Here is a 25,422-nt window from a genome sequence, read left to right on the forward strand (position 1 = left end):
CTTCCACCCCAAAGCCTGCCAAAAGAGTCTGCTTTGAACAGTCCTCAATCTGCCCTCCTCATTCAGGAAGTTCAATCCCTTCTTCTTCTAAACGCTATAGAGGAAGTTCCTCTAGATCAAAAGGGGCAGGGATTCTACTCCCGTTATTTTCTAGTCCCCAAAAGAACAGGAGATCTCAGACCAATTCTAGATCTTCGCGATCTCAACAAACATCTGGTAAAGGAGAAGTTCAAGATGCTTTCCTTAGCCATTCTTTATCCTCTTCTCAACCAAGACGACTGGCTATGCTCCCTCGATCTCAAAGACGCATACACTCACATACCAATCAATGTAACCTCAAGACAGTATCTCCGTTTCATGATCAATCAGGGTCATTACCAGTACAAGGTGCTACCCTTCGGTCTTGCTTCCTCTCCAAGGGTGTTCACCAAATGTCTCATCGTGGTAGCTGCTTTTCTACGCTCTCACCACCTTCAGGTATTTCCTTACCTGGACGACTGGTTAATCAAGGCCACATCCGCTCCAGCAGTTCTTTTGGCCACCAACCAAACCATCCAGTTTCTACAAATATTGGGATTCGAGATCAATCTACCCAAGTCTCATCTCATTCCCACTCAAAGACTTCAATTCATTGGAGCGATATTGGACACACTCCTCATGAGGGCATTCCTACCATCCAACCGTCTTCAGACTCTTCAGTCTCTATGTCAGCAGGTACTTCCTCAGCAGTCCATCTCTGCCAAACAAATGATGATACTCTTGGGTCACATGGCATCCACAGTTCATGTCGCACCCCTTGTACGTCTTCACCTGCGCACCCCTCAATGGACCCTTGCTACTCAGTGGTCCCAAGCGACGGATCCTTGCTCACGACACATATCTGTGACATCATCTCTTCGTCAATCTCTACAATGGTGGTTGGTATCCTCCAATCTATCCAGAGGTCTTCTGTTCCATCAACCTCCTCATCAACTAGTCATCACCACCGACGCCTCTCCTTATGCATGGGGAGCTCATTTGAACGAGTTCCAGACTCAAGGTCTTTGGACAGCCCAGGAAAAGAAGCATCACATCAATTTCCTGGAACTCAGAGCGATGTTTTATGCCCTCAAGGCCTTCCAACATCTTCTCTTTCCTCAGGTCCTTCTACTATGCACAGACAATCAAGTGGCCATGTACTACATCAACAAGCAAGGGGGGACAGGCTCTCGCCTCTTGTGCCAGGAAGCCCAGAAGATCTGGACTTGGGCCATAGATCACCATCTCTTCCTGAAAGCTATCTACATTCAGGGAGCACAGAATTCCTTGGCGGACAAGCTCAGCAGAATTCTCCAGCCTCACGAGTGGACGCTCGATCAGTGGGGCACTCCTCAGATAGACCTCTTTGCAGCTCCTCACAATCACCAGCTGCCCCTATTCTGCTCCAGACTCTCCTCTCCTCACCGTCTAGCAGCGGATGCATTTCTCCTCGACTGGTCAAATCTGTTCCTGTACGCTTTCCCTCCTCTGCCTCTCATGTTGAGAACCTTATTCAAGCTCAAGAGGGAACGAGCCACCATGATTCTCATTGCTCCGAGGTGGCCCAGGCAGCATTGGTTCTCCCTTCTACTTCAACTCAGTTCCAGGGAACCTTTTCTTCTTCCACTGTATCCTTCTCTGCTTACACAGCATCAGGAGACCCTTCTGCATCCCAACCTCCAGTCTCTGCACCTGACAGCTTGGTATCTCTCGGGCTGACCGCTCATGATACTCTTTTGTCTCAGCCTGTTCGTTCCATTCTAGATGCCTCCAGGAAACCAGCCACTCTGCAATGTTACCATCAGAAGTGGACGAGATTTTCTTCCTGGTGTCTTCTTCATCATCTTGATCCAACTTCCCTGGCAGTGGAGCCGTTGTTGGATTATTTGCTTTCTTTGTCTGACTCTGGCCTTAAGTCTACTTCCATCAGAGTCCACCTCAGTGCTATTGCTGCTTTTCATGTGCCGATCCATGGAAAACTTCTATCAGCTCATCCCCTGGTGTCCAGGTTTATGCGGGGTCTTTTCAATGTGAAACCACCTATTAAAGCCCCTCCTGTTATCTGGGATCTCAATGTGGTTCTTTCCGCCTTAATGAAGCCTCCATTTGAACCTTTGGCTACTGCTTCTTTCAAGTTTCTCACTTGGAAAGTACTTTTCCTTATTGCTCTTACCTCTGCCAGGAGGGTCAGTGAGCTTCATGCACTGGTTGCAGATCCACCTTTTACGGTTTTTCACCATGACAAGGTGGTTCTGCGTACACATCCAAAGTTTCTCCCTAAGGTTGTCTCTGAATTCCATCTCAACCAATCCATTGTTCTGCCTGTTTTCTTTCCAAAACCTCATTCTCATTCTGGGGAACAAGCTCTACATACTTTGGATTGTAAAAGGGCTCTAGCTTACTATCTTGAGCGTACGAAGCCCCACAGATCAGTTCCCCAACTCTTTCTGTCCTTTGATCCGAATAAATTGGGACGTCCTGTTTCTAAACGTACGTTGTCTAATTGGCTGGCAGCGTGCATTTCATTCTGTTATGCTCAGACCGGACTGACACTGGAAGGTTCTGTCACGGGCCATAAAGTCCGAGCAATGGCAGCATCTGTAGCTTTCCTCCGTTCCACTCCTATTGAGGAAATCTGCAAGGCTGCTACTTGGTCCTCAGTTCATACTTTTACATCTCATTATTGTCTGGATGCATTCTCCAGACGAGATGGACACTTCGGCCAATCTGTTTTGCAAAATTTGTTTTCCTAATGGCCAACCTTCCCTCCATCCCTCTTTTTGTTAGCTTGGAGGTCACCCATCAGTCAAGAATATGCTGCCTGCTTGTCCTGGGATAAAGCACAGTTACTTACCGTAACAGGTGTTATCCAGGGACAGCAGGCAGATATTCTTGCGTCCCTCCCACCTCCCCGGGTTGGCTTCTTAGCTGGCTTATCATAACTGGGGACCGCGCGCCTCTGTCGGGCGGGAAGGCACTCGCGCGTGCGCGGTGCGGCATGCCAGAACTTTCCAAGTTCTTAGAGTGCAATCACTCTAAAATTGTCCGTACCGGGGCTCCGTCGGTGCCGTCACCCATCAGTCAAGAATATCTGCCTGCTGTCCCTGGATAACACCTGTTACGGTAAGTAACTGTGCTATCTGAGGCCTTCAGTAGATTTAAATACTGTGACAAGTTGAGACAAGCTGAATGTATTGATTTCTACTTGGAGGATTGGTTGACTAATAAAAGCTGTATCTGATGGCACCAGATTTCCAGTAGCTGTTTGTTCAACTAAAAGTATAGTTGCTGGTGATGCAGGTCACTAAACAAACCTTCCTTCCTAGTGAAGGAGGGGATGATATTAAAGGATCTTCAGGACTGCAAAGTGGAGTTGCTTCTCAAGTGTCAACTTGAAGCCTTGGCCCTTGGATTAAGGCAGCAGCAGTGTCTTTCTTTGTGACACGTGCTTGTCGCACTTGTGCTTCGTGGACCTCAGACCCGATAGCTGGAGAGGAGCCCCATTTCCTCCTCTATGGGGTGAATTATATTGCGGATGCTCTGTACGATCTCATCAGAGTTATGAGCAAGGTCTCAGCCTATGCTATCTTCATCCACGGATACTCTGGGATCAGACAATGGACAAGAGAAGCTACTTCTAAAGCTACACTAAGCAGGCTTCCCTTTCAGGGACAGATGCCCTTTGGCAAGGGCCTAGATGACCTGATGGCCAGTGTGACTGATCGTTGTCCTAAGTCCTTACCAGACTGCAGACCCCAGTTGGCCTGGAGTTCAGATCGGGGCAATTTTCAAGGCTTCCAAAGATTTTGTACATATTTAGGAGGCCAATTGACACACACAGGAAACAGAGGGTTGGAGTAAAGGGCCATTACTCAGACTGGCAATGGGTCACGAGCGGAGTTCCACAGGGGTCGGTGCTGGGACCTCTACTTTTCAACATATTCATTAACGACCTGGAGGCAGGAACAAAATGTGAGGTTATTAAATTTGTGGATGACACCAAACTATATCGCAAGGTAAATAACATGGAGGACTGCGAAGATCTCCAAAAAGATCTAACAACACTGGAAGAATGGGCCAAAAAATGGCAAATGAGTTTCAACATAGGGAAGTGCAAAGTCGTACATATAGGGGAAAAAAACCCGATGTTCACTTACAAAATGGGGGGATCAGCGTTAGGGGTGAGCGACCTTGAAAGAGACCTAGGAGTGATGGTAGACACAACATTGAAGGTGTTGGCGCAGTGTGCAACAGCCTCAAGGAAAGCAAACAAAATGTTGGGTATCATTAAGAAGGGTATCACGACCAGGAAGAAGGAAGTCATCCTGCCACTGTATCGTGCTATGGTGCGCCCGCACCTGGAGTACTGTGTTCAATTCTGGTCGCCGTACCTCAAGAAGGACATGGAGTTACTTGAGAGAGTTCAAAGAAGAGCAACTAAGCTAATAAAGGGTATGGAGGACCTCTCATATACTGACAGACTGAAAAGGCTAGGGCTTTTCTCCCTGGAAAAGCGGAGACTTAGAGGAGACATGATAGAAACCTTCAAGATCATGAAGGGCATAGAAAAAATAGACAGGGACAGATTTTTCAAATTAAGGGAATCAACAAGTACAAGGGGACACTCAGAGAAATTGAAAGGGGAGAAGTTTAGAACAAACGCTAGGAAGTTCTTTTTCACACAGAGTGTGGTGGATACATGGAACGCGCTACCGGAGGATGTGATAAACAGGAGCACGCTACAGGGGTTCAAAGAAGCTTTGGAAGACAAAGGGATTGAGGGGTACAGATAAGAGTAGAAGTAGATTATAGGGATGGGATTGAGGTAAGTTATAAAATTAATCAGGGATCACTGTTCAGGTACTAGGCCTGATGGGCCGCCGCGGGAGCGGACCGCTGAGCAAGATGGACCTCTGGTCTGACTCAGCGGGGGCAACTTCTTATGTTTTTATGTTCTTACATATCCTTTCAGGGATTACATCAGAAATTCAGCAGACATAGGAGATAACAAGTCTCTGGCTTTCATAAGAACATAAAAAGAGCCTTACTGGATCAGACCAATGGTCCATCAAGCCCAGTAGCTCGTTCTCACGGTGGCCAATTCAGGTCACTAGTACCTGGCCAAAACCCAAGGTGTAGCAATATTCCATGCTTTCAATTCAAAGCAAGCAGTGGCTTCCCCTGTGTCTTTCTCAATGGACTTTTCCTCCTGAGAACTTGCTCAAACCTTTCTTAAAACTAGCGATGCTATCCGCTCTTACCCCATCCTCTGGCAAACGCGTTCCAGAGCTTAACTATTCGCTGAGTGAAAAAATATTCCTCCAATTGATTTTAAAAGTATTTCCTTGTAACTTCGAGTGTCCCCTTATCTTTGGAATTTTTGACGGAGTGAAAAATCGATCCACTTGTACCCGTTCTACTCCACTCAGGATTTTGTAGACTTCAATCATATCTCCCCTCAGCCATCTCTTTTCCAAGCTGAAGAGCCTTTACCATTTTAGTCTTTCCTCTTACGAGAGGAGTTCCATCTCCTTTACCATCTTGGTCACTGCTTTGAACCTTTTCTAATGCCACTATATCTTTCTTGAGATAAGGAGACCAGAATTGAACGCAATACTCCAGATGAGGTTGCACCATGGAGTGATACAGGGGCATTATAACATTCTTAGTCTTCTTAAACATTCCTTTTTTAATAATTCCTAGCATCCTATTTGCTTATTTGGCCGTTGCTGCACATTGGGCGGAAGGTTTCATCGTTTTGTCTACAATGACACCCAGATCCTTTTCTTGGGCGCTAATACCCAAGGTGGACTCTAGCATCTAGTAACTATGATTCAGGTTATTCTTCCCAATGTACATCATTTTGGATTTGTCCACATTAAATTTCATCTGCCATTTGGATGCCCAGTCTTCCAATTTCCTAAGGTCCGCCTGCAATTTTTCACAATCCACATGCGTTTTAACAACTTTTAATAGTTTAGTGTCATCTGCAAATTTAATCACTTCACTTGTCGTTCCATGGAAACATAGAAACATGACAGCAGATAAAGGCCAAATGGCCCATCCACAATAACCATTATCTCTTTCTCTCTCTCAGAGATCCCACGTGCCTATCCCAGGCCCTCTTGAATTCAGACAGTCTCTGTTTCCACCACCTCTTCCGGAAGACTGTTCCACGCATCTACCATCCTTTCCGTAAAAAAAGTATTTCCTCAGATTATTACGGAGCCTATCACCTCTTAACTTCATCCTATGCCCTCTCATTGCAGAGTTTCCTTTCAAATGAAAGAGACTCGACTCATGCACATTTATATTACGTAGATATTTAAACGACTATCATATCTCCGCTCTCCTGCCTTTCGACCAAAGTATACAGATTGAGATCTTTTAGTCTGACCATGAAGATCACACACCATTTTAGTAGCCTTTCTCTGGACCGACTCCATCCTTTTTATAAATGTGCTTAACAGGAAATTAACAGAAATTAATACATCCAATTTACTAATGGATTTAGAAATTAAAGTTAAGCCAAAATGGCTGTGAAACAATATACCTTAGTACATAGTCCTCAAATTAAAGAGAAAGGAGGCAAGAAAGAAATTCTTCCAGGAAAGAAAAACACCTTATCAATATTATTATAGGAAATTAGAGCATTAGCTTCGGCTTTAATTACAGACTTGAGTTACTTTATCATTCACTGGGGTGCAAAAGAAATCCCTTTCCCTTCTAAAAAGAAACGCAGCTGATCAGGACCATAAAATATATACTTATTATTCTGATACAATAGAAAACACTTGCATGGAAACCTTAACTGAAAAGAGGCACCCAATGAAATCACTTTATCACGATAACATAAGAATTCTTTTCTTCTTAATTGTGTCCATTTGGAAACATCAGGATATACAAATATTCTTTCTCCTAAATAGGTAACTTGTTTTAAATTATAATAAAGCCTCAAAATTGAGTCTTTATCCTGGTGAAAAACCAAAGAGACTATTAATGTAGCCCGTCCTGTTAATTCAATGTCTGTTGATTCCAAAATTGATGATATTTCTTTATCTGTAGTTACGTTTAACTCTCTTAGTGTTCTTTTCAAAAAATAAATCTTCTGTAAAGGGGGCAGATTCCCATCCGGTATTTTCAATGTTGAAGTTAGAAAATCATTAAAAATCTCCATAAGGTGTTTTAAATTTAGGTATAGGAAAATTCAAAATCCTTAGATTTAAACTCCTATTTTGATTTTCCAGATTTTCTATTTTACGCAGAAGAAAAGTTTTATCCAATACTTGCTGTTTAGTTGAGGATTTTATATCTACCTTAGTCTTCTGGATCTCCCCCATCGTCTCTTTTTGATCCTGTATATCAGTCTCAAGTTGTTTAACTTTAGTTGAAACATTAGCCATAAGGGAAATGAACCCGGAACATACCAATTGCAAGTTTTCTATGGCTCCCCACAGTGAGTCCAAAGTAACCACTGCCGGTTTGACGAGAGGCTTGAGCTCTGGCAACTGAGGAAGTTCTTGCTCGGGTGTCCTCCTTGCTTCCCGGATCTCTCTTCCCCCGAGCTCACCACCACTTGTCTGCAGTACTTCTCCATTTGATGCTCCCCCCGGAGTTGCCGGCAATGGTATCGCCTCCACACTCAGTTGTTCCTGAGGTCCCTCCTCATGGGGGTCGATCATAGCTGCCATAACCGGGGGTGGAGGAGGGTCGGGTCCCAAAGAGATCAGCGATATCTCTCTTTCCATGCTGAGTCGCTCCTGGGGCTCAGCTAAGGAAACGCCCGATGCCGAGGTTAATAAGACTGCATAGGATGTAATGGCAGTCTGTTGCGGTGTTGAAGACGCTGACAGAGAAAGAGGGATACTTCTCTGCCTTCCCCTTCTCTTAGGCACCAGTATGTTGCAGGTAATAATCGTTTTAAGGAAAAATTTGCTGCCGAAGCGGGAGCTTGAACACACACGTCTGCTCAGATCGCCATCTTGCCTCTTGAATTAACATTTTTAGCAATTTGATACTACCAATCAATGACAACTGCAGGAAACCCAGTCTTTCCAGATCAGCAGTTATTCCTTATTATTCCAGGACAAACAGGCAGCATATTCTCACATATGGGCGACGTCACCGATGGAGTCCTGGTACGGACCACTTTAAAAATGCATCACCACTTTAAGTCTTTAGAAAGTTTGTGATAGCCCGTACCACGCATGTGCGAGTGCCTTCCTGCCCAATGTAGGGCGCGCGGTCCCTTAGTTTCCAAGGAGCTAAGATTTGTTTTTTCAATGGCCATTGAAACTTTTTCTTACGCTACCTTCCTGCTCGCACGGATTTTTGACTTTAGTCATCTTTTTCTTTAATTGTTTTCAGTAAAAAAAAGTAACAATTTTTGCTTTTTCCCTTTCGCGGGTTTGTCCCGGTGGGGCCTGTTTGACCACCTTGATCTCGAATTTTGATTTAGCTGAGGCCGTGTTTCCTTTGATGTGCTCACCCCATCTTTGTGACTGACCCACATCGCTGGCGTCTCCAGTGTTTGGGGCCCAAGCACTGTCCTAACAACTGTTCCCGCTGTTCTTCTCTGCAGAAAAGAACCGCTTGATTCAAAGTGTCTTATTTTTGGTGTCACAATGGAAGGAGACTTGACACCACTTTTGACGTCGACAGCGCTGGCTAAATTGACCCCACAACTTTCAACACCAGTGGAACCATCTTCATTGTCGCATCCTTCGGTGGGTAAGCCGTCTAAGAAGCCTTCCCCCATCCCCTCTGGGCCTCAGGTCAAAGTAGCAGTGATCCAAGTCCTACTGACCTCGAAGAGACCCAAGAAGCGGGTGAGTGCCTCGACATCAGCCTCCTCTTTGTCGGAGCATAGAGCCGCACCGAAGGTACCGGCAAAAAGCCAGTGGCACCGATTCTTACTCTCAAGCAACAGATACACAATTTGCTAAGAGAGGAATTGTGTGAGCATTTTCAAATGCTGGTGCCGACCCAACTTTTGCCCACGTCGACACTGACTCCCCCGGTGCCAGTCATCTCTGAGCCATCGACACCGGTTTCGCCTTTAATGTAGTCTCCATATGTGCTGCCACTTCTTGTCAAAGAATCAATACCTACGACTCATCGGCACCGGTCGTCCTCAACACAGACATCACCTGAGTTGATGCCGGTGCGGTCTGGAAAGGCACTGCAGAAATTAAAACATCTCAAGCCTTCAACACCGAGTGTTCAACATGGATCCCGGACTGTTCAGGATTCAGACCTATGGGGAGACTCCAAACAAGATCCTATCCTGTCTAAAGATGAGAGTTCTTCAGATGATGAATCCCCTCACCACTCTTCTCAAGATGCTCCTCTAGTATCTGAGAAATCTTCTTTCTCTAAGTTTCTTCGGGAGATGTCAGAGACTTTGTCTATTCCTCTGTAAGCTGATTCTAAAATATCTAAACAGTTCCTGGATGCCTTGGATTACGATTGACCACCAAAGGAACTACTCGAGCTTCCACATCATGATATCTTATGAGAAACTTTTTACAAAAATTTTGAGACGCCACTTATTCCTGTGGCCCCTCATAAGTTGGATTCTATGTATAGGGTTGTACCTATTCCTGGGTTTGACAAGTCCCAACTTCCACGTGAGTCTCTCCTGGTAGAATCTACCTTGAACAAATCCTCAGGGGCTAGTGTGTATGCCTCTGTCCCTCCTGGTAGAGAGGGCAAGGTCATGGATCGGTTTGGTAAATCACTATTCTAAAATGCAATGTTAGCCAACCGGTCTGGTAATTACAATTTTCACTTCTCCTTCTACCTTAAGCATTTAGTCAAACAAGTTGCTATTTTCCAGAAATATCTTCCAGAATGTAAACTTTCTGCTTTCCAGCATTTTATTTCTGACCTTTTCCAACTTCGAAAGTATATGGTTCGTTCCACATACGATACCTTTGAACTCACTTCATGTGCTGCAGCATTGTTGGTGGCCATGAGACGCCTGGCCTGGCTTCGAGTTTCTGAGCTAGATGTCAACTATACTGTGTGCAATTCTGGAGGCCACATTACCATAAAGACGTGCTTAGATTTGAGTCGGTTCAACGGATTGTCACTAGGATGATCTCCGGGCTTAAAGGTCTCCTGCCGAAGAAAGACTAAACAAATTGCAGCTCTACACTCTAGAGGAACGCAGGGAAAGGGGGGACATGATTGAGACATTTAAATACATCACAGGATGTGTCAAGGTGGAAGACGACATCTTCTTTCCCAAAGGACCCTCGGTCACAAGGGGGCACCCGCTCAAACTCAGAGGAGGGAAATTTAATGGTGACACCAGGAAGTATTTCTTCACAGAAAGGTAGTAGATCACTGGAACAAGCTTCCAATGCAGGTGATCAAGGCCACCAGCATGCTTGACTTTAAGAATAAATGGGACATCCACATGGGATCCCTACGAGGGTAGAGTTAAGGAACTAGGTCATTAGCACTCAGACTTAATGGGGTGGGTCAGAAGAGTGGGCAGACTTGATGGGCTATAGCCCTTTTCTGCCGTCATCTTTCTATGTTTCTATGTTTATCAAGACCGGTTAGCAAATGTATCTTGTCTAGGAGACAAATTTTTGGTCCTTCCATGGACCCGGCTACTCAGAAGTTGACTGCTCATGAGACCAGATGGGACACTCTAGTCAAGCCCAAAAAGAAGCCTCCATCTTCTCGTCCCTTCAGACCAACTGCTTCCTATCAGAGAAGGTTTGCTGCAAAACCTACAACTCCTGCTAAGTCTCAACCCAGGAGACAAAAACAGCAGCAACTATGTCAGCAGCAAAAACCACAATCTGCCCCCCAAAAGCCTTCACAGCCTTTTTGATGTGTTTTTTCAGAGCATAGCCAACGTCACCATTCCGCACACTTTGCCTCAGGCCATCGGAGGCCTTCTTCAACTTTTCGTAGCTCGCTGGGAGCTCATTACATCAGACCTCTGGGTCTTAACCATCATTCGTCAGGGTTACACTCTCAATTTTCACACCGTGCCACCAGACAATCCTCCATGAGAGTCTACTTTGGACCCTGCACAGTCCTCCCTTCTCCAGGAGGTTCATTCCCTTCTCCTAATGAATGCCATCGAGGAAGTTCCCCTCAATCAGTAGGAGTAGGGATTTTATTCCTGTTACTTCTTAGTTCCAAAGAAGATGGGAGGCCTGAGATGCATTCTGGATCTCAGAGCTCTCAACAAATTTCTCGTCAAATTCTGGATGCTCTCCCTCACCCTGCTTTATCCTCTCGTCTCCTGGTTATGCTCTCTTATGGATCTCAAGGAAGCCTACACACGTATTCCAATTTATCCGGCTTCCAGGAAGTACCTCCATTTTCAAATCAATCAATGTCATTATCAGTACAAGGTGCTTCCCTTTGACCTGGCATCTTCTTCCAGAGTCTTCACGAAGTGCCTCATTGTAGTGGCCACATCTCTCCGATCACACGGCCTTCAGGTCTTCCCTTATCTGGACAACTGGTTGACCAAGGCTGTATTCTCTCAAGAAGTGGTCCAAGCAACATCTCAGACAATTTCTTTTCTTCAAGTTCTGGGATTCGAAGTCAACTTTCCCAAATCACATCTTCTTCCAACTCAATTTCTGCAGTTCATTGGGGCAATCGTAGACACCACTCTCATGAGAGTGTTTCTTCCTCAAGATCACTTTCAGGCTCTCATCCATCTTTGTCAGCAACTGCTTCCTCTTTAATCCATTTCGGCAAGACATATGATGGTTCTGCTTGGCCACATGGCTTCCACTGTCCATGTGACACTACTGGCAAGACTAAACCTTCGCACTCCTCAGTGGACCCTTGCCGCTCAGTGGTCTCAAGCGACGGATCGTCTCTCACAACATAGATCTGTAAAATCTTCTCTTCTGTAGTCGCTTCGATGGTGGATAAACTCTTCCAATCTATCCATAGGTCTCTCTTTTCACTTACCCCCTCATCACAAGGTCATCACAATGGACGCATCCTCTTATGCCTGGGGGGTTCATATTGAAAATCTTCAGACTCAGGGTCTTTGGACTGCCAAGGAGCGGAAATTTCACATCAATTTCCTGGAACTCAGAGCAATCTATTATGCTCTCAAGGCCTTCAATCATCTTCTCTGCCCCAAATCCTCCTCCTTTGCACTGACAATCAAGTAGCTATGTACTACATAAGCAAGCAAGGAGGCATTGGCTCTCTTCTGTTGTGTTAGGAGGCCCAGAAAATCTGGACTTGGGCGACAGCTTGCAACCTATTCTTAAAGGCTGTCTACATTCAAGGGGAGAATAATTCCCTAGCAGACAACCTCAGCAGAATTCTTCAGCCTCATGAATGGGCTCTCAACACTGCTCCAGTCCATCTTTGCTCAATGGGGCATTCCACAAGTGGACTTGTTTGTGGCTCCTCACAATCACCAGTTGCCCCAGTTTTGCTCCAGGCTTTACTCTCCTCTCCGTCTGGAAGCAGATGCCTTTCTCCTGGATTGGACAGGCCTGTTTCTATATGCATTCTCTATTCTATATGCATTCTCTATTCTCTGTTTCTATATGCATTCTCTATTCTCTCATGTTGAGAATTCTGTTCAAGCTCAAGCGAGAAGCAGCCACCATGATTCTCATTGCTCCACGGTGGCCCAGACAACATTGGTTCTCCCTTCTACTTCAACTCATTTCCAGGGAACCAATACCTCTTTCAGTTTTTCCTACTGTACTTACTCAGAATCAGGAATCTCTTCTACATCCCAACCTGCAATCACTATACCTGACAACTTGGTTTCTTTTGGGCTGAACCCATATGCTGTACATCTTTCTTGGCCTGTCCGACATATTCTCGATGCTTCCAGGAAATCAGACACTTATTAATGTTATCAACAAAAGCGGTCTCTGTTTTCTTCCTGGTGTCTTCTTCATCATCACGATTTGGTGTTGGTTTATTTACTTCATTTATCTGACTCTGGCCTCAAATCTACATCTGTCAGAGTCTATCTCAGCGCTATTATTGCTTTTCACATGCCAGTTGAGGGAAAACCTCTTACTGCTCATCCTTTGGTCTCCAGATTCATGAAAGGATTTTTCAATGTGAAACCACCTCTCAAGCCTCCACCTGTCATCTGGGACCTTAATGTGGTTCTTTCCAGCTTGATGAAGCCATCATTTGAACCAAAGGCCACAGCTCATCTCAAGTTTCTCACTTGGAAAGTTGTCTTCCTTATTGCTCTCACCTCTGCCAGGAGGTCAATGACTTACAAGCATTGGTGGCAGATCCGCCCTTCACGGTTTTTCATCATGACAAAGTGGTTCTGCATACGGATCCAAAGTTTCTACCAAAAGTTGTCTCAGAGTTTCATCTCAATCAATCGATTATTCTAACAGTGTTTTTTTCCTAAACCTCATTCTCATCCAGGAGAAATTGCTTTGCACACTTTGGACTGTAAACGGCCTATTACATTGACTGGACAAAGCCACATCGAACATTTCCCCAACTGTTCATCTCTTTTAATCCAAACAAGTTGGAGCACGTTGTTTCCAAGAGAATGATTTCTAACTGGCTGACTGCCTGCCTGTATCTTGTTCTGTTATGCTCAGACTGGCCTGACACTGTAGAGTCGTGTCACAGCCCACAAAATTAGAGCTAAGGCAGCTTCTGTTGCTTTCCTCAGGTCTACTCCCATTGAGGAAATCTGTAAAGCTGCCACCTGGTCCTGAGTTCATACCTTCACTTCTAAGTACTGTCTGGAGTCTTTCTCCAGACGGGATGGGCACTTGGCTAATCTGTATTACAAAATTTATTTTTCTAAGCCCAACACTCCCACCATCCCATTTTTGTTAGCTTGGAGGTCACCCATACGTGATAATATGCTGCCTGCTTGTCCTGGGATAAAGTTCAATTACTTACCTTAACAGGTGTTATCCAAGGACAGCAGGCAGTTATTCTCACAACCCCTACCCACCTCCCTGTGTTGACTTCTTAGCTGGCTTATCTTAACTGAGGGACCGCATGCCCTACATCGGGTGGGAAGGCACTCGCCAATGCGCGGTTTGGGCTATTGCATACTAAACACTTAAAATGGTGATGCACTTTTAAAGTGGTCCGTACCGGGGCTCCGTCAGTGACGTCACCCATACTTGAGAATATAATAATAATAATTTTATTTTGTATAATAATAATAACTTTATTTTGTATACCGCCATACCCAGAGAGTTCTAGGCGGTTCACAACAATTAATAAGATTACAAACGAAGATAGCATTGGAGTTAACAATTTTTGGAATGTACATGTTATTGAAGTTTACAGGAATTAACAGTTTTTGGAGTGTACAGGTCAATGAAGTTGACAGAATATACAATAGTGTACAATAGGAATATACAAGAGTGTACAATAGGAGGGTAACTTTTTTTTTTTTTTTGTTAAATTATTATTTACAGTGAAAAAGTACCGGTCAGTGAAGTTAATTGGTTTGGAGGGTACAGTAGGAGGGGAAGGTGGAGGTTCATGTGTATTGAAGGGAGTAGAAGAAGCGAGTGGGAGTGTTAGGGATTCTGTCCGTGGAATAAGTGAGTTTTGAGTTTTTTTCTGAAGTCCAGGTAAGTGGGGGCGTCAAGTACAATTTGGGCAAGCCATGAGTTTAGTTTGGCTGCCTGGAAGGAGGAGGTTTTGTCAGGGAATCTTTTGAGATGACATAGTTTTATGGAGGGGAAGGCGAACAGATGAATTCTGCGAGAGTTCTTATTGTTGTAATTTAGTTTAAAGTGGGGTATGAGGTAGCTTGGGGATAGACCAAACACCGTTTTGTAGCTGAGGCATGCGAACTTGAACAGTACTCTGGATTCAAATGGTAGCCAGTGCAGTTTATGGTAGAAAGGGGTGATAATGTTCCCATTTGTTTAGGCCAAATATAAGGCGGACGGCAGTGTTCTGAATCAGTTTTAGTCTCCTGGTGGTTTTCTTCATGGAGCCTAGGTAAATGATGTTGCAATAATCGAGGATGCTGAGAATGGAGGATTGTACTAACAGTCGGAATGAGTTGTCATCAAAGTATTTTTTTATGGTGCAGAGTTTCCAGAGCACCGAGAAGCTTTTCCTGACGGTAAGATCAGTGTGCTTCTCAAGGGATAGATGTTTGTCTAGGGTGACTCCTAGTATTTTTAGGGTTTGTTCTAGGGGGAAGTCCGATCCATTCACTTGAATTGAGGTATCTTTGATTTTATCGTTAGGGGAGGCCAGGAAGAATTTAGTTTTGTCAGCGTTTAGTTTTAGTCTATAGGATAGCATCCAGAGTTCTATCTGCCTGAGTAAGTGTGATATAGAGTTAAGCAGCTCTAGGGTGAAACTGGTTAGTGGGATGATTATTGTGATGTTGTCTGCGTAAATGAAGAATTTGAGCTTGAAGCTGTGCAGGAGGTTTCCCAGGGAAACGAGATAGACATTGAATAGGGTGGGGGATAGTGGTGAGCCCTGGGGAACACCACAGGAATTGTCCCAGCTGTGGGAGAGTCGTTCTTGATCACTCTGTAAGTTCTATTTTTTATAAACCCGTGGAACCAGCTGAGAACCTGTCCGGAGATGCCGATGTGTGCAAGGTAGTTTAGGAGAATGGTGTGGTCGACTAGGTCGAAAGCACTGCTTAGGTCAAGTTGTAAGATTAGGGCGCTTGAACCCTGGCTGAAGAGTGAGTGCAGGTAGTCGAGTAGAGAGGCTATGATGGTTTCGGTGCTATGGCCAGAGCGAAAGCCCGATTGGTTGTTGTGTAAGATGTCGAATTTGTCCAGGTATGTGGTGAGTTCTGCCTTCCCTGGATAACACCTGTTATGGTAAGTAACTGTGCTTTAAGAGCCCTTTTTACTAAGCTGCGATATGCACTAGCAAAAACTTTATTGAGCATTGAGATTTGCTTAGGTATGCTGTGCTAAGCATGTACTAAAAAATACTTGAAGGGGTGTGTCATGGAGGGAACAGAGAGCTAGATTTAATAAACCCTCTGATCCTGCCATCGTTCCCCAACCCGATTGACTAAACCGCTGCCAATCAAATCTCCTACCCCACGGGTAGGCAATTCCGGTCCTCGAGAGCTTGAGCCAGGTCAGGTTTTCAGGCTATCCACAATAAATATGCTTGAGATAGATTTGCATCTCAAGGAGGCAGTGCATGCAAATCCATCTCATACATATTCATTGTGGATATCCTGAAAACCTGACCTGGCTCCGGCTCTCGAGGACCAGAATTGCCTACCCCTGTCCTACCCGATCAAATCCACCCATGCAAAAGTAGGAAGCCATCGATTCACTAAAACACCGATTGGGTTTGCTGATCCGAAGTGAAGCAACTGCTGAGGACCAGTTGCTTACTGTCCTTGCCAACTCTCCTGCCCTCTTCCTCCCTTACAACCCCATACTGTAAAATATCTTTAAAACCAAGGGCTCACAATGCACTTTTTGCAGAATATATGAAAAAGGAAGAATTCCTTTTTTATATATTCTGTAAAAAGCGCATTGTGAGTCCATGGTTTTAACCCCTGTGCCGATGCCCCCCTACGCTGATGCCCTCCCCCTATGCTGATGCCAGACGCCATCGCTGCTTCTGAATTATGGCAGGCGAGATTCCCACTCCCTCCTGCCATTGATCCCACTCCCGACTCCCCCCCCCAAAAAAAACCCAAACAAACAAGAAATGGCAGGAGGGATGCTGACTCCCTCCTGCCTCCGGTCACTCCCTCTCCGTTCCCCTTCCCATGCCCCCTTCTGCTCCAATGACTCCAGCGATGTGTCTGAGACCCTAGTCCCCACTCCCTAAGGAAGTCCTGATTGGCTCAGGCGCCTTGGGCCCCTCCCAAGGGAGGAGCCCGAGGCACCTGAGTCAATCAGGTCCTTAGGCTCCTCCCTGTGCATCGTATGATGCATTGGGGCGGGGCTTAATGCCTCAGATGCGTCACTTGAGTCATTGGAGCAGGAGGGACTGAGCACCCCTCCTGCTCCATTAGAGATACGGGGAGGGGGGTGGGGTGGGGACCGGGGAGGGGGCGTCTGGTGGCAGGAGAGAGTCGGCATCCCTGCTGCTGGTTTTCTGTTTTTTTTTTTTTTTGGGGGGGGGGAGAATTGGGAGTGTGACCAATGGCAGGAGGAAGTGGAAATCCCTCCTGCCATAATTTTGAAGAGGCGGGTATCGGGGGGGGGGGCACCTTTTTTTTCTGGTTTGGGGAAGGGGTGGGGGTGGGGCTTTAAATTTTTTAAAGAAAAAATCAGGCTGATATTTTGCGTGTGGTGTAATACAAGCAAAATATCTGCCCAATTAAAAATAGCCAGTAGAAGCCCTGACAGCAGTGACAAATCATTTGCATGCAAAGAAGATAGTGAATCGATCGCTGTTTTAAAATTGGAACGGAATCAGCCAATAGTGATTCCCTCTCTTTAGTGAATATGGGCCAGAGTAGGCATTCCTGTGCTAATCAGATAGCATGACTATATTACCATGTGCTAATTGGATACTGTAGGATTACTGCATGAGCCCTTACTGCCTACAAAATAGGTGTTAGTAAGTACTCACGTGGTAGTTTCTTTTAATGACCTTGTGCTGATGGTATCATCAGCACATGGCCATTAATTCAAAAATTGGAAAATAAGCCATTTTACTCCTGAGGTAAAAATTGCTTTAGCATACAGAGAAAAAAACTGCACAAGATGCACTAAGGCTATTTTTAACTGCAGCTTAGTGAAAGGACCCCTTACTTTGCAAGGTAGTTTAATATCACTACTTCTACAGTCAGAGATAGTTTGATACTTATAATCCTTTTTTTCATTCATTGTTTGCAGTGTTCCGGGTTGACCTCTTCTGCACAGGCAAAATAGACTCTGAAGTAATGTTACTCATGCAGCTTAACTTGACGATAAATTCTTCAAAAAATATCACAGTTTTGAACTTCAAACGCAGGAAAATATGCTACAAAAGTAAGAGATCTACTTTTGGGATACCCTTTATATAACTATTAAAATTGAAAGAGTGGGTATAAATTCCTTACATATCAGAATAATAAAATGTTATTTTTGTTCTCTATGGAAGTTCAGGGTTTAGGAGAAATAGAAATTACCTTTAGCCTTAGCTGAGAAAATTGTTTTCAATATACTTTGCTCTTTCATACCATCTTAGTCACATGACTTCAGGTTGCTACCAAAGGACAGAACCTAAATCTTTAATTAAATTTCTATTTGTAATTTTGGGTTTGAATCTTGGAAATAAAAATGGAAAGGGCAGTGTGGATTTTATTTAAATAACTAGTCAGAAAGACTTGATTTAAATCATTCTTGTTGGTATAAACTTAACATTTACAACCAGATGCCATCAGAATAGGCCAGTTCTGGTACTGCTCAAAACAGTCCACTACAGAGTGGAGCATTAGCTTGGTTCCACCCATTCTTTTCAGAGCTGCTGCAGCAAAATGATGGTTATGGAAGAATTTACTGCAATGCTACTGTATACACAGGCTCTATATGCTAAAAAAAAAGGTCTACTTTATATGGTATATAATATGTACTGAACCATCAAACATTTGCATAATCAGTCAATTATATGTGTTCGAGTACCTCAGTGCTCAAAATGAAATCAAAGTGATATCTAGAGCAGAGGTTGCTAAATGGGACCATCACAATCACAATATAGTCCAGTGATCTCAAACTCGCGGCCCGAGGGCCACATGCGACCTGCCAGGTACTATTTTGAGGCCTCGGTATGTTCTGGAACATTGCTCGCCTCACTGCTGTAACCTCACACAAGTGCTTTCCTGCGTCTGTACGTGATTGTGAGGTGGAGAAGACAATTGCGTGCAGACACAGGAAAGCACTTGCATGAGGTTATAGCAGTGAGTTGGGCAACGTTCCAGAATGTAAGGTAACCATTGGAGGCAGTGCAGCTTCTGCGTGTGTACTTAATCGCGTGAGCTCTTGCAAAATTTGGCTCATCTCCTGGCAGTGACTGCTTGATGTAAGATGGCAGTTGTGTCCGGTGCTGGAGGAGGTGAGAGCTGAAGGTGGTTGCAGATGCGACCCACCAGACACTTAAGGCACAAGTTTTCCAGGCACAAGTCGGATATTGATTCTCCCCTCTACAAAAAAGCCTAGAGGACTACACCAAAATCTTGTCTCTTGCAGTTGATGTTTTAGATTAGAATCTAAATCACAATTTTGCATGAGGTAAAACTCTTTATCTCAGGACAAGCAGGCAGCCTATTCTCACATATGGGTGATGTCATCGACGGAGCCCCGATGCGGAAGACTCACAAGCAGACTTGCTTGTAGAAACTAGAACTTTTGAGTCAGCCACACCGCACATGCGCGAGTGCCTTCCCGCCCAGCACAGGGCGCGTCTCCTCAGTTCTCAGTGTTCCGCGGAGCCGAGAAGTCCCTCTTTGACTCTCTGCATTTAACTTGCTTACTTCGTGCCTTCTCTCACTGCATTTTGTGTTCTTTTTCTTCACGAATCGCTGTATTTCTTTTATTTGTAGGTTTAAAAAAATATATATATTTCTTCCTTTCAGTTGCCGGGGCAGGCCGCTCAGCCGCAACCCAGGGGTTACGACTTTGCGGCGACTGTTTTTCCTCTTATGTTCTGGCCAGCAACAGGCTTCAAGAAGTGTAGCCAGTGTCAGCGTGCGATTTCTCTCACGGACCCACACAGTAGGTGCCTCAAGTGCCTTGTGCCAGACCATCACCCGAAGTCGTGCGAGCTCTGTGCTATTCTTCAACCTCGAGCCCTTAAACGTCATCTACTTTCAGTGGAGAAGTCTTTGGGATGGATTCGACCACTTCCTCAACTCCGAAGCCAACATCGGTCTCACCTTCGATTAAGGGTCCTCCTGCCTCCGCTGCTTCGACCTCGAGCCTCATCAGACCTTCTTCGTTTGCAGTGGCTCTTTCCTTGATGACGTCTGCTGTATCTTCCCCTATATCCTCAGGTCAGATAGCTCAGCAGAAAGTTCCAGCGGTGGTGCCTAAGACTTCCAATTCGAAGCACATTTCCATTGCCTCTGTGGAACCTCCAACCAAAGCAGGTGATCCGGTTTCAGACGCGGATCCATCCTTGCCGGCTTCTTTCCAGACCATGTTAGAGCAGCAATTCATTCAGTTCCTCACTAATATGGGACTGAAGCTTGGCATTCTGCAGACTCCTGCAAGGTTGAGCCTCTTCCTATGCCTCAGTCTGAGCCTACAAACTATATGCAGGGAGCAGAGTCTATGCGAGTGTCTGGTCTGGCATCTATGCACGTGAAGCAAGGAACAGATTCTTTGCAAGTGCCTCGACAGGAATCCTCACACTACATACAAGGAGCAGAGTCTTTAGGAATGCATCGAGGTTCCTCCATCAAGCCTCTGGAGCTTCGATCCACAGCTTCCAGCCCTATCCATTCCTTGATGGCATTGACTGCTTCCATCTCCGGGGCAAAGTCTCCTTGATCTTCAAGATCTGCTTCCAAGCACCATTCTCACCGACAATCGAGGCCTTCCTCGAGGCATACTTCCAGGCATAGCTCTTCTTCCAAAGAGCGTCCATCGTCAACTAAGCCTCGATTTACACTTTACAGTTCTACTAGACCACTGACTCCTCGATCGAGGACCCCAATTCCACACCTCGAGGACTCAGCGGTTTCAATTGCTTTGTCCAAGTCTCCCTATTCTTTTGATGCCTTTTTTCCTGCCGAAGCTTCATCTTCAAGCCAGGCTGCCTCGATGACCTTGAATCCTTTTCGAGGCAAAGCATTAGCGGATCAGCTCTCTTTTCTTCGTCAGATGGCTATTGACTTGGACCTTCAATTGGATGCTGGTTCCAAATACTCTAAGGAGTATCTCGAAGTCATGCATCTTCCTCAATCTCCTGCAGAGTCACTTAAGCTTCCTCTTCACAAGCTTTTGTCTCAGACTTTTACCAGATGCCTGGAGACTCCTTATGCAATTCCAGCTGTTCCAGGCAAATTAGACTCCAGATATAAAACTCTCCATTGCAAAGGATTTGAGAATTCAAAGTTATCTCACCAATCCCTACTTAAGAACATAAGAACATAAGAAGTTGCCTCCGCTGAGGCAGACCAGAGGTCCATCTCGCCCTGCGGTCCGCTCCCGCGGCGGCCCATCAGGCCCATTGCCTGAGCAATGGTCCCAGACTATCCCTATAACCTACCGCTACTCCTATCTGTACCCCTCAATTCCTTTATCCTCTAAGAACCTATCCAAACCTTCTTTGAAGCCTTGTAACGTGCTCCGGCCTATCACAGCCTCCAGAAGCCCGTTCCATGTGTCCACCACCCTCTGAGTGAAAAAGAACTTTCTGGCATTTGTTTTAAACCTGTCCCCTTTTAATTTCACCGAGTGCCCCCTTGTACTTGTGGTTCCCCATAATATAAAAATTCTGTCCCTGTCTACTTTTTCTATACCCTTCAGGATTTTGAAGGTTTCTATCATGTCTCCTCTAAGTCTCTGCTTTTCCAGGGAGAACAGCCCCAGCTTTTTCAGTCTGTCAGTATATGAGAGGTTTTCCATACCCCTTATCAGCTTAGTTGCTCTTCTCTGGACTCCCTCAAGTACCGCCATGTCCTTCTTGAGGTACGGCGACCAGTACTGGACACAGTACTCCAGATGCGGTTGCACCATTGCACGATACAGTGGCAGGATGACCTCCTTTGTCCTGGTCATGATACCCTTCTTAATGATAGCCAACATTTTGTTTGCTTTTCTTGAGGCTGTGGCGCACTGTGCCGACGCCTTCAAAGAGTACTTGTGGAGTACTCCTTGAAAAGGTCCCTTCCTTCCAAGGTTTATGCTACCGTTCCTCCTGGAAGGGAACGGAAAACTATGGACAAGTTCGGACGTTGCATCTATCAAAATGCCATGATGTCCTGTAAAGTCCTTAATTACAATTTTCATTTTATCACTTATTTTGAGTTCCTCATTGCTATTTTGCCTAAATTTCTCAGTTATTTAGATACTCAAAAGTACTTTGAATTTCAAGAAGTCATAGCTTCTCTATCACAACTCAGATTACATCTACTTCAGTCTTCTTACGATGCCTTTGAGTTGTCTGCCAGGGCGGCTGCTTGTTCTGTAGCAATGCGCCGCCTTCCTGGCTTCTTACCGTTGACATGGATCCTAATCTTCAGGATAGCTTGGCTAATATTCCTTGTGCAGGCAATGACCTCTTCGATGAATCTATTGAGGCAGCCACCAAGAAATTGTCTGAGCATGAAAAATCCTTTGCTTCTATTGTCAGACCTAAGCTAAAGCTAGCTCCTGCCAAGCCTGCATGCCCTCCTCCTATTTACCAGAGGCGTTTTGCTCCGAGAGCAGCTTCTTACACTCGCCCTCCTCCCAAGAAACAGCAGAATCAGAAACAACAGAAATCTCAACCTTCTGCTGCACATAAGGCTACGCAGTCTTTTTGACTGTCTAAAACAGAGCATAACTTCCACTTTTCTGTCTCTGAACTATCGTCCTCCTATTGGAGGTCATCTCCATCATTTTTATCACCGATGGGAGACAATTACATCCGACCTCTGGCTGCTGTCAATTATCAGGGAAGGATACTCTCTTCATTTCACTCAGGTTCCACCAGAGCTTCCTCCAAGAGAGTATCCTTCCAGTCCATCCCAGACCACCCTTCTTCTGGAAGCTCAAGCTCTGCTTCGTCTCCATGCCATCGAACCAGTTCCTTTGGAACAGCAGAACATGAGGTTTTACTCCCGTTACTTCCTTGTTCCGAAGAAGATGGGCGATCTGCGGCCCATTTTGGATCTCGGGGCTCTCAACAAATTTTTAGTCAAAGAAAAATTTTGCATGTTATCCTTGGCATCCCTTTATCCCCTCCTAGATCAGAACGACTGGTTATGCTCTCTGGATCTCAAGGAGGCTTATACTCATATTCCCATTCATCCAGCCTCTTGCCAATATCTCAGATTTCGGGTAGGGAATCTACATTATCCCAGGACAAGCAGGCAGGTATTCTCACTAGTGGGTCATGTCATCCGGCAGAGCCCTGATGCGGAAGTCTCACAAGCATACTTGCTTGAAGAAACTTCAGAAGTTTTGAGATGCCCGCACCGCGCATGCGCGAGTGCCTTCCCACCCGATGCACCGGGCGTGTCTCCTCAGTTCTTTTCTTTCCACGGAGCTGAGAAGTTTTGCTTCAACTCTCTGCGCTGAGTGAACCCTTGTTCTTGCCTTCTAGTGCTCGCGGTTTTGAGTTTATTTCTCTTATCGTGTGTTCTATTCAGTCGTTTTATTGTTTAAAAAAAAAAATTAAAAAAAATTTCCATTGATTCGACCGGCTCGGCCGCGTGGCTGGGGCCCCGCAGCTTCGATCTAGTGGTGGAGCTTTTTCGGCCTATGTCCCGGCCTATTACCGGTTTTAAAAAGTGTATCAAGTGCCAGCGCGCGATTTCGTTGATGGACCCGCATCGATGCTGTTTACAGTGTCTCGGGCCTCAACATCTTCCAAAATCGTGCCGGCCTTGTTCCACTCTAACAGCACGTGCTTTCAAGCGTCGCTGTTTCCTGTGGGAGTTGATGTTCGCTATGGAAGCTTCCAAGGAACCTTCAGCTTCGACCAGCGCTTCGCCTTCGCCTTCAAAGTCGACATCTACTCCTGCTGCATCGGGTCTTTTGAAACCGGCTTCCTTCGTTCCGGTTTCGACCCCGCCTTCTGCTCCAGTGCCTTCTTCGGTCTCTTCAGGTCAGGTAACTCAGCAGACCGTTCCCCCGGTGGTTCTTAAAGTGCCTAAGGCTGCTAAGGCCAAGCACTCGACCACCCGGGACTGCGAAGACCGTACAGGGGGTCCCACTTCAGATGCGACTTCCCCCTTGTCGGCTTCGATGCGGTCGCTCATGGAAGCCCACTTCCTCGAGCTCATGACTACCATGGGCCCCAAGTGGCTTGCCACGATCCAGCATGGGCATGCGGGACCCCTTCGTGGGGTCGAGCCGTCTCCTCCGCCTCGCCGCTCGCTCTCACTGCTAGGCGAGGAGGCTCGGCGTTTGGCTGCCAGTTCAACGAGGCGTGCTTCGTTTAGTGAGATGCCGCCTCTGGAACCCATCCCCGCCTCGGGCGGAGACAATTGGGATTTGCCTCCGAGTAGTCGAAGCCCTGGGCGTCATCAGGAGGATTTCTTCCGGAGTCCCTTGCCTGCCAAGCCGTCTCTCGACCTGTGGAATGCTGCTCAAGAGGCATCAACCCATCCTCCTCTTTGCTCTACGGCCTCCAGCCCCATCTATTCGTTGGAGGCCTCTGCGGAGCCATCTTTGCGTCATCGCTCCAGATCTCCTTCGAGAAGAAGGGAGGGGCACCGCTCCAGGCATTCTTCAAGGCATTCGTCCAGACACTCTACAGTCTTGCCTCAGAAGAAGCTCCCTCGTCTGGTGTATTCATCTTCGGATGTCTCGCCTCCTCCGGGCCCGGAGTTCGAGGATACCATCAGGTCGTTCTCTCCTTATAGATCCCATGTCTCCTTGGATCAGGAGGCCTCGACTTCATCGAGTCCGTCTCAGCGTCCTGTGTTGGCGGACCAGCTGTCTTTTTTTCAACTTTTCTGCGGCAGATGGCGGATGATCTCGACATCACCTTGGACTTGGGTTCCCGCTACTCCAAGGAGTACCTTGATACCATGCATCTGCCTCATCCTCCTGCTGAGTCTCTCCGCCTGCCTCTCCACAAGCTCCTCGACCAGACATTCATGCGCTGTTTTGAAACACCGTACTCCATTCCTGCCATTCCTGGCAAACTGGATGCCAGGTATCGCACGGTGCATCATAAGGGGTTTGAGGGCTCCTAGCTCTCCCATCAGTCACTGTTGGTCGAGTCCTCCCTCAAGTGATCTCATCCGTCCCAGGTGTATGCCTCGGTGCCTCCGGGCCGAAAGGGGAGGACCATGGATAAGTTCGGGAGGCGCATATACCAGAACTCGATGGCTTCCCGAGTTCTCAATTACACCTTCCACTTTGCCACCTATTTGGAGTTCTTCCTTCCAGTGCTTCGGAAGTTTATGCCTTACATCGACTCTCAAGCTCGTTTTGAATACGAGGAGGTCGTCGCCTCGCTGTCCCAGCTGCATCTTCAATTGATGCAATCCTCATATGATGCGTTTGAGCTCTCGGCACGGGCTGCCGCCTGTTCCATGGCTATGTGTCGCTTGGCATGGCTTCGGACCATTGATATGGACCCGAATCTCCAGGACAGGCTTGCCAACGTCCTGTGTGCAGGTGCGGATTTGTTTGATGAGTCCATCGAGACCGTGACGAAGAAGCTGTCGGACCATGAGAAGTCATTCCAGTCCATCCTTCTTCCGAAGCCTAAACCTACTCAGTCTCAACCTTCTCGACCGCCCTTGATATACCAGCGGCGTTACACTCCCAGGCAGGCTCCTGCTGCGAG

At 46.1% G+C, this 25,422-nt stretch overlaps 1 protein-coding gene across 5 annotated transcripts in view; it reads left to right on the forward strand.

Annotated features, from left to right (window-relative positions):
* Positions 1-25,422, forward strand: part of RYK (receptor like tyrosine kinase) — a 1,376,634-nt gene that overhangs the window by 196,692 nt on the left and 1,154,520 nt on the right. For 4 of the 5 annotated variants that reach the window (XM_033957872.1, XM_033957871.1, XM_033957868.1 and 1 more), the window contains exon 4: positions 17,829-17,963. The exons of the other annotated variant lie outside the window; for it this stretch is intronic. In XM_033957872.1, the coding sequence (XP_033813763.1) occupies positions 17,829-17,963 (135 nt within the window). The remainder of the gene's footprint in view (positions 1-17,828; positions 17,964-25,422) is intronic. 5 annotated transcript variants of the gene reach the window in all.

The sequence above is a fragment of the Geotrypetes seraphini genome, chromosome 9 (genome assembly GCF_902459505.1).
Source record: "Geotrypetes seraphini chromosome 9, aGeoSer1.1, whole genome shotgun sequence".
Lineage (NCBI taxonomy): Eukaryota > Metazoa > Chordata > Amphibia > Gymnophiona > Dermophiidae > Geotrypetes > Geotrypetes seraphini.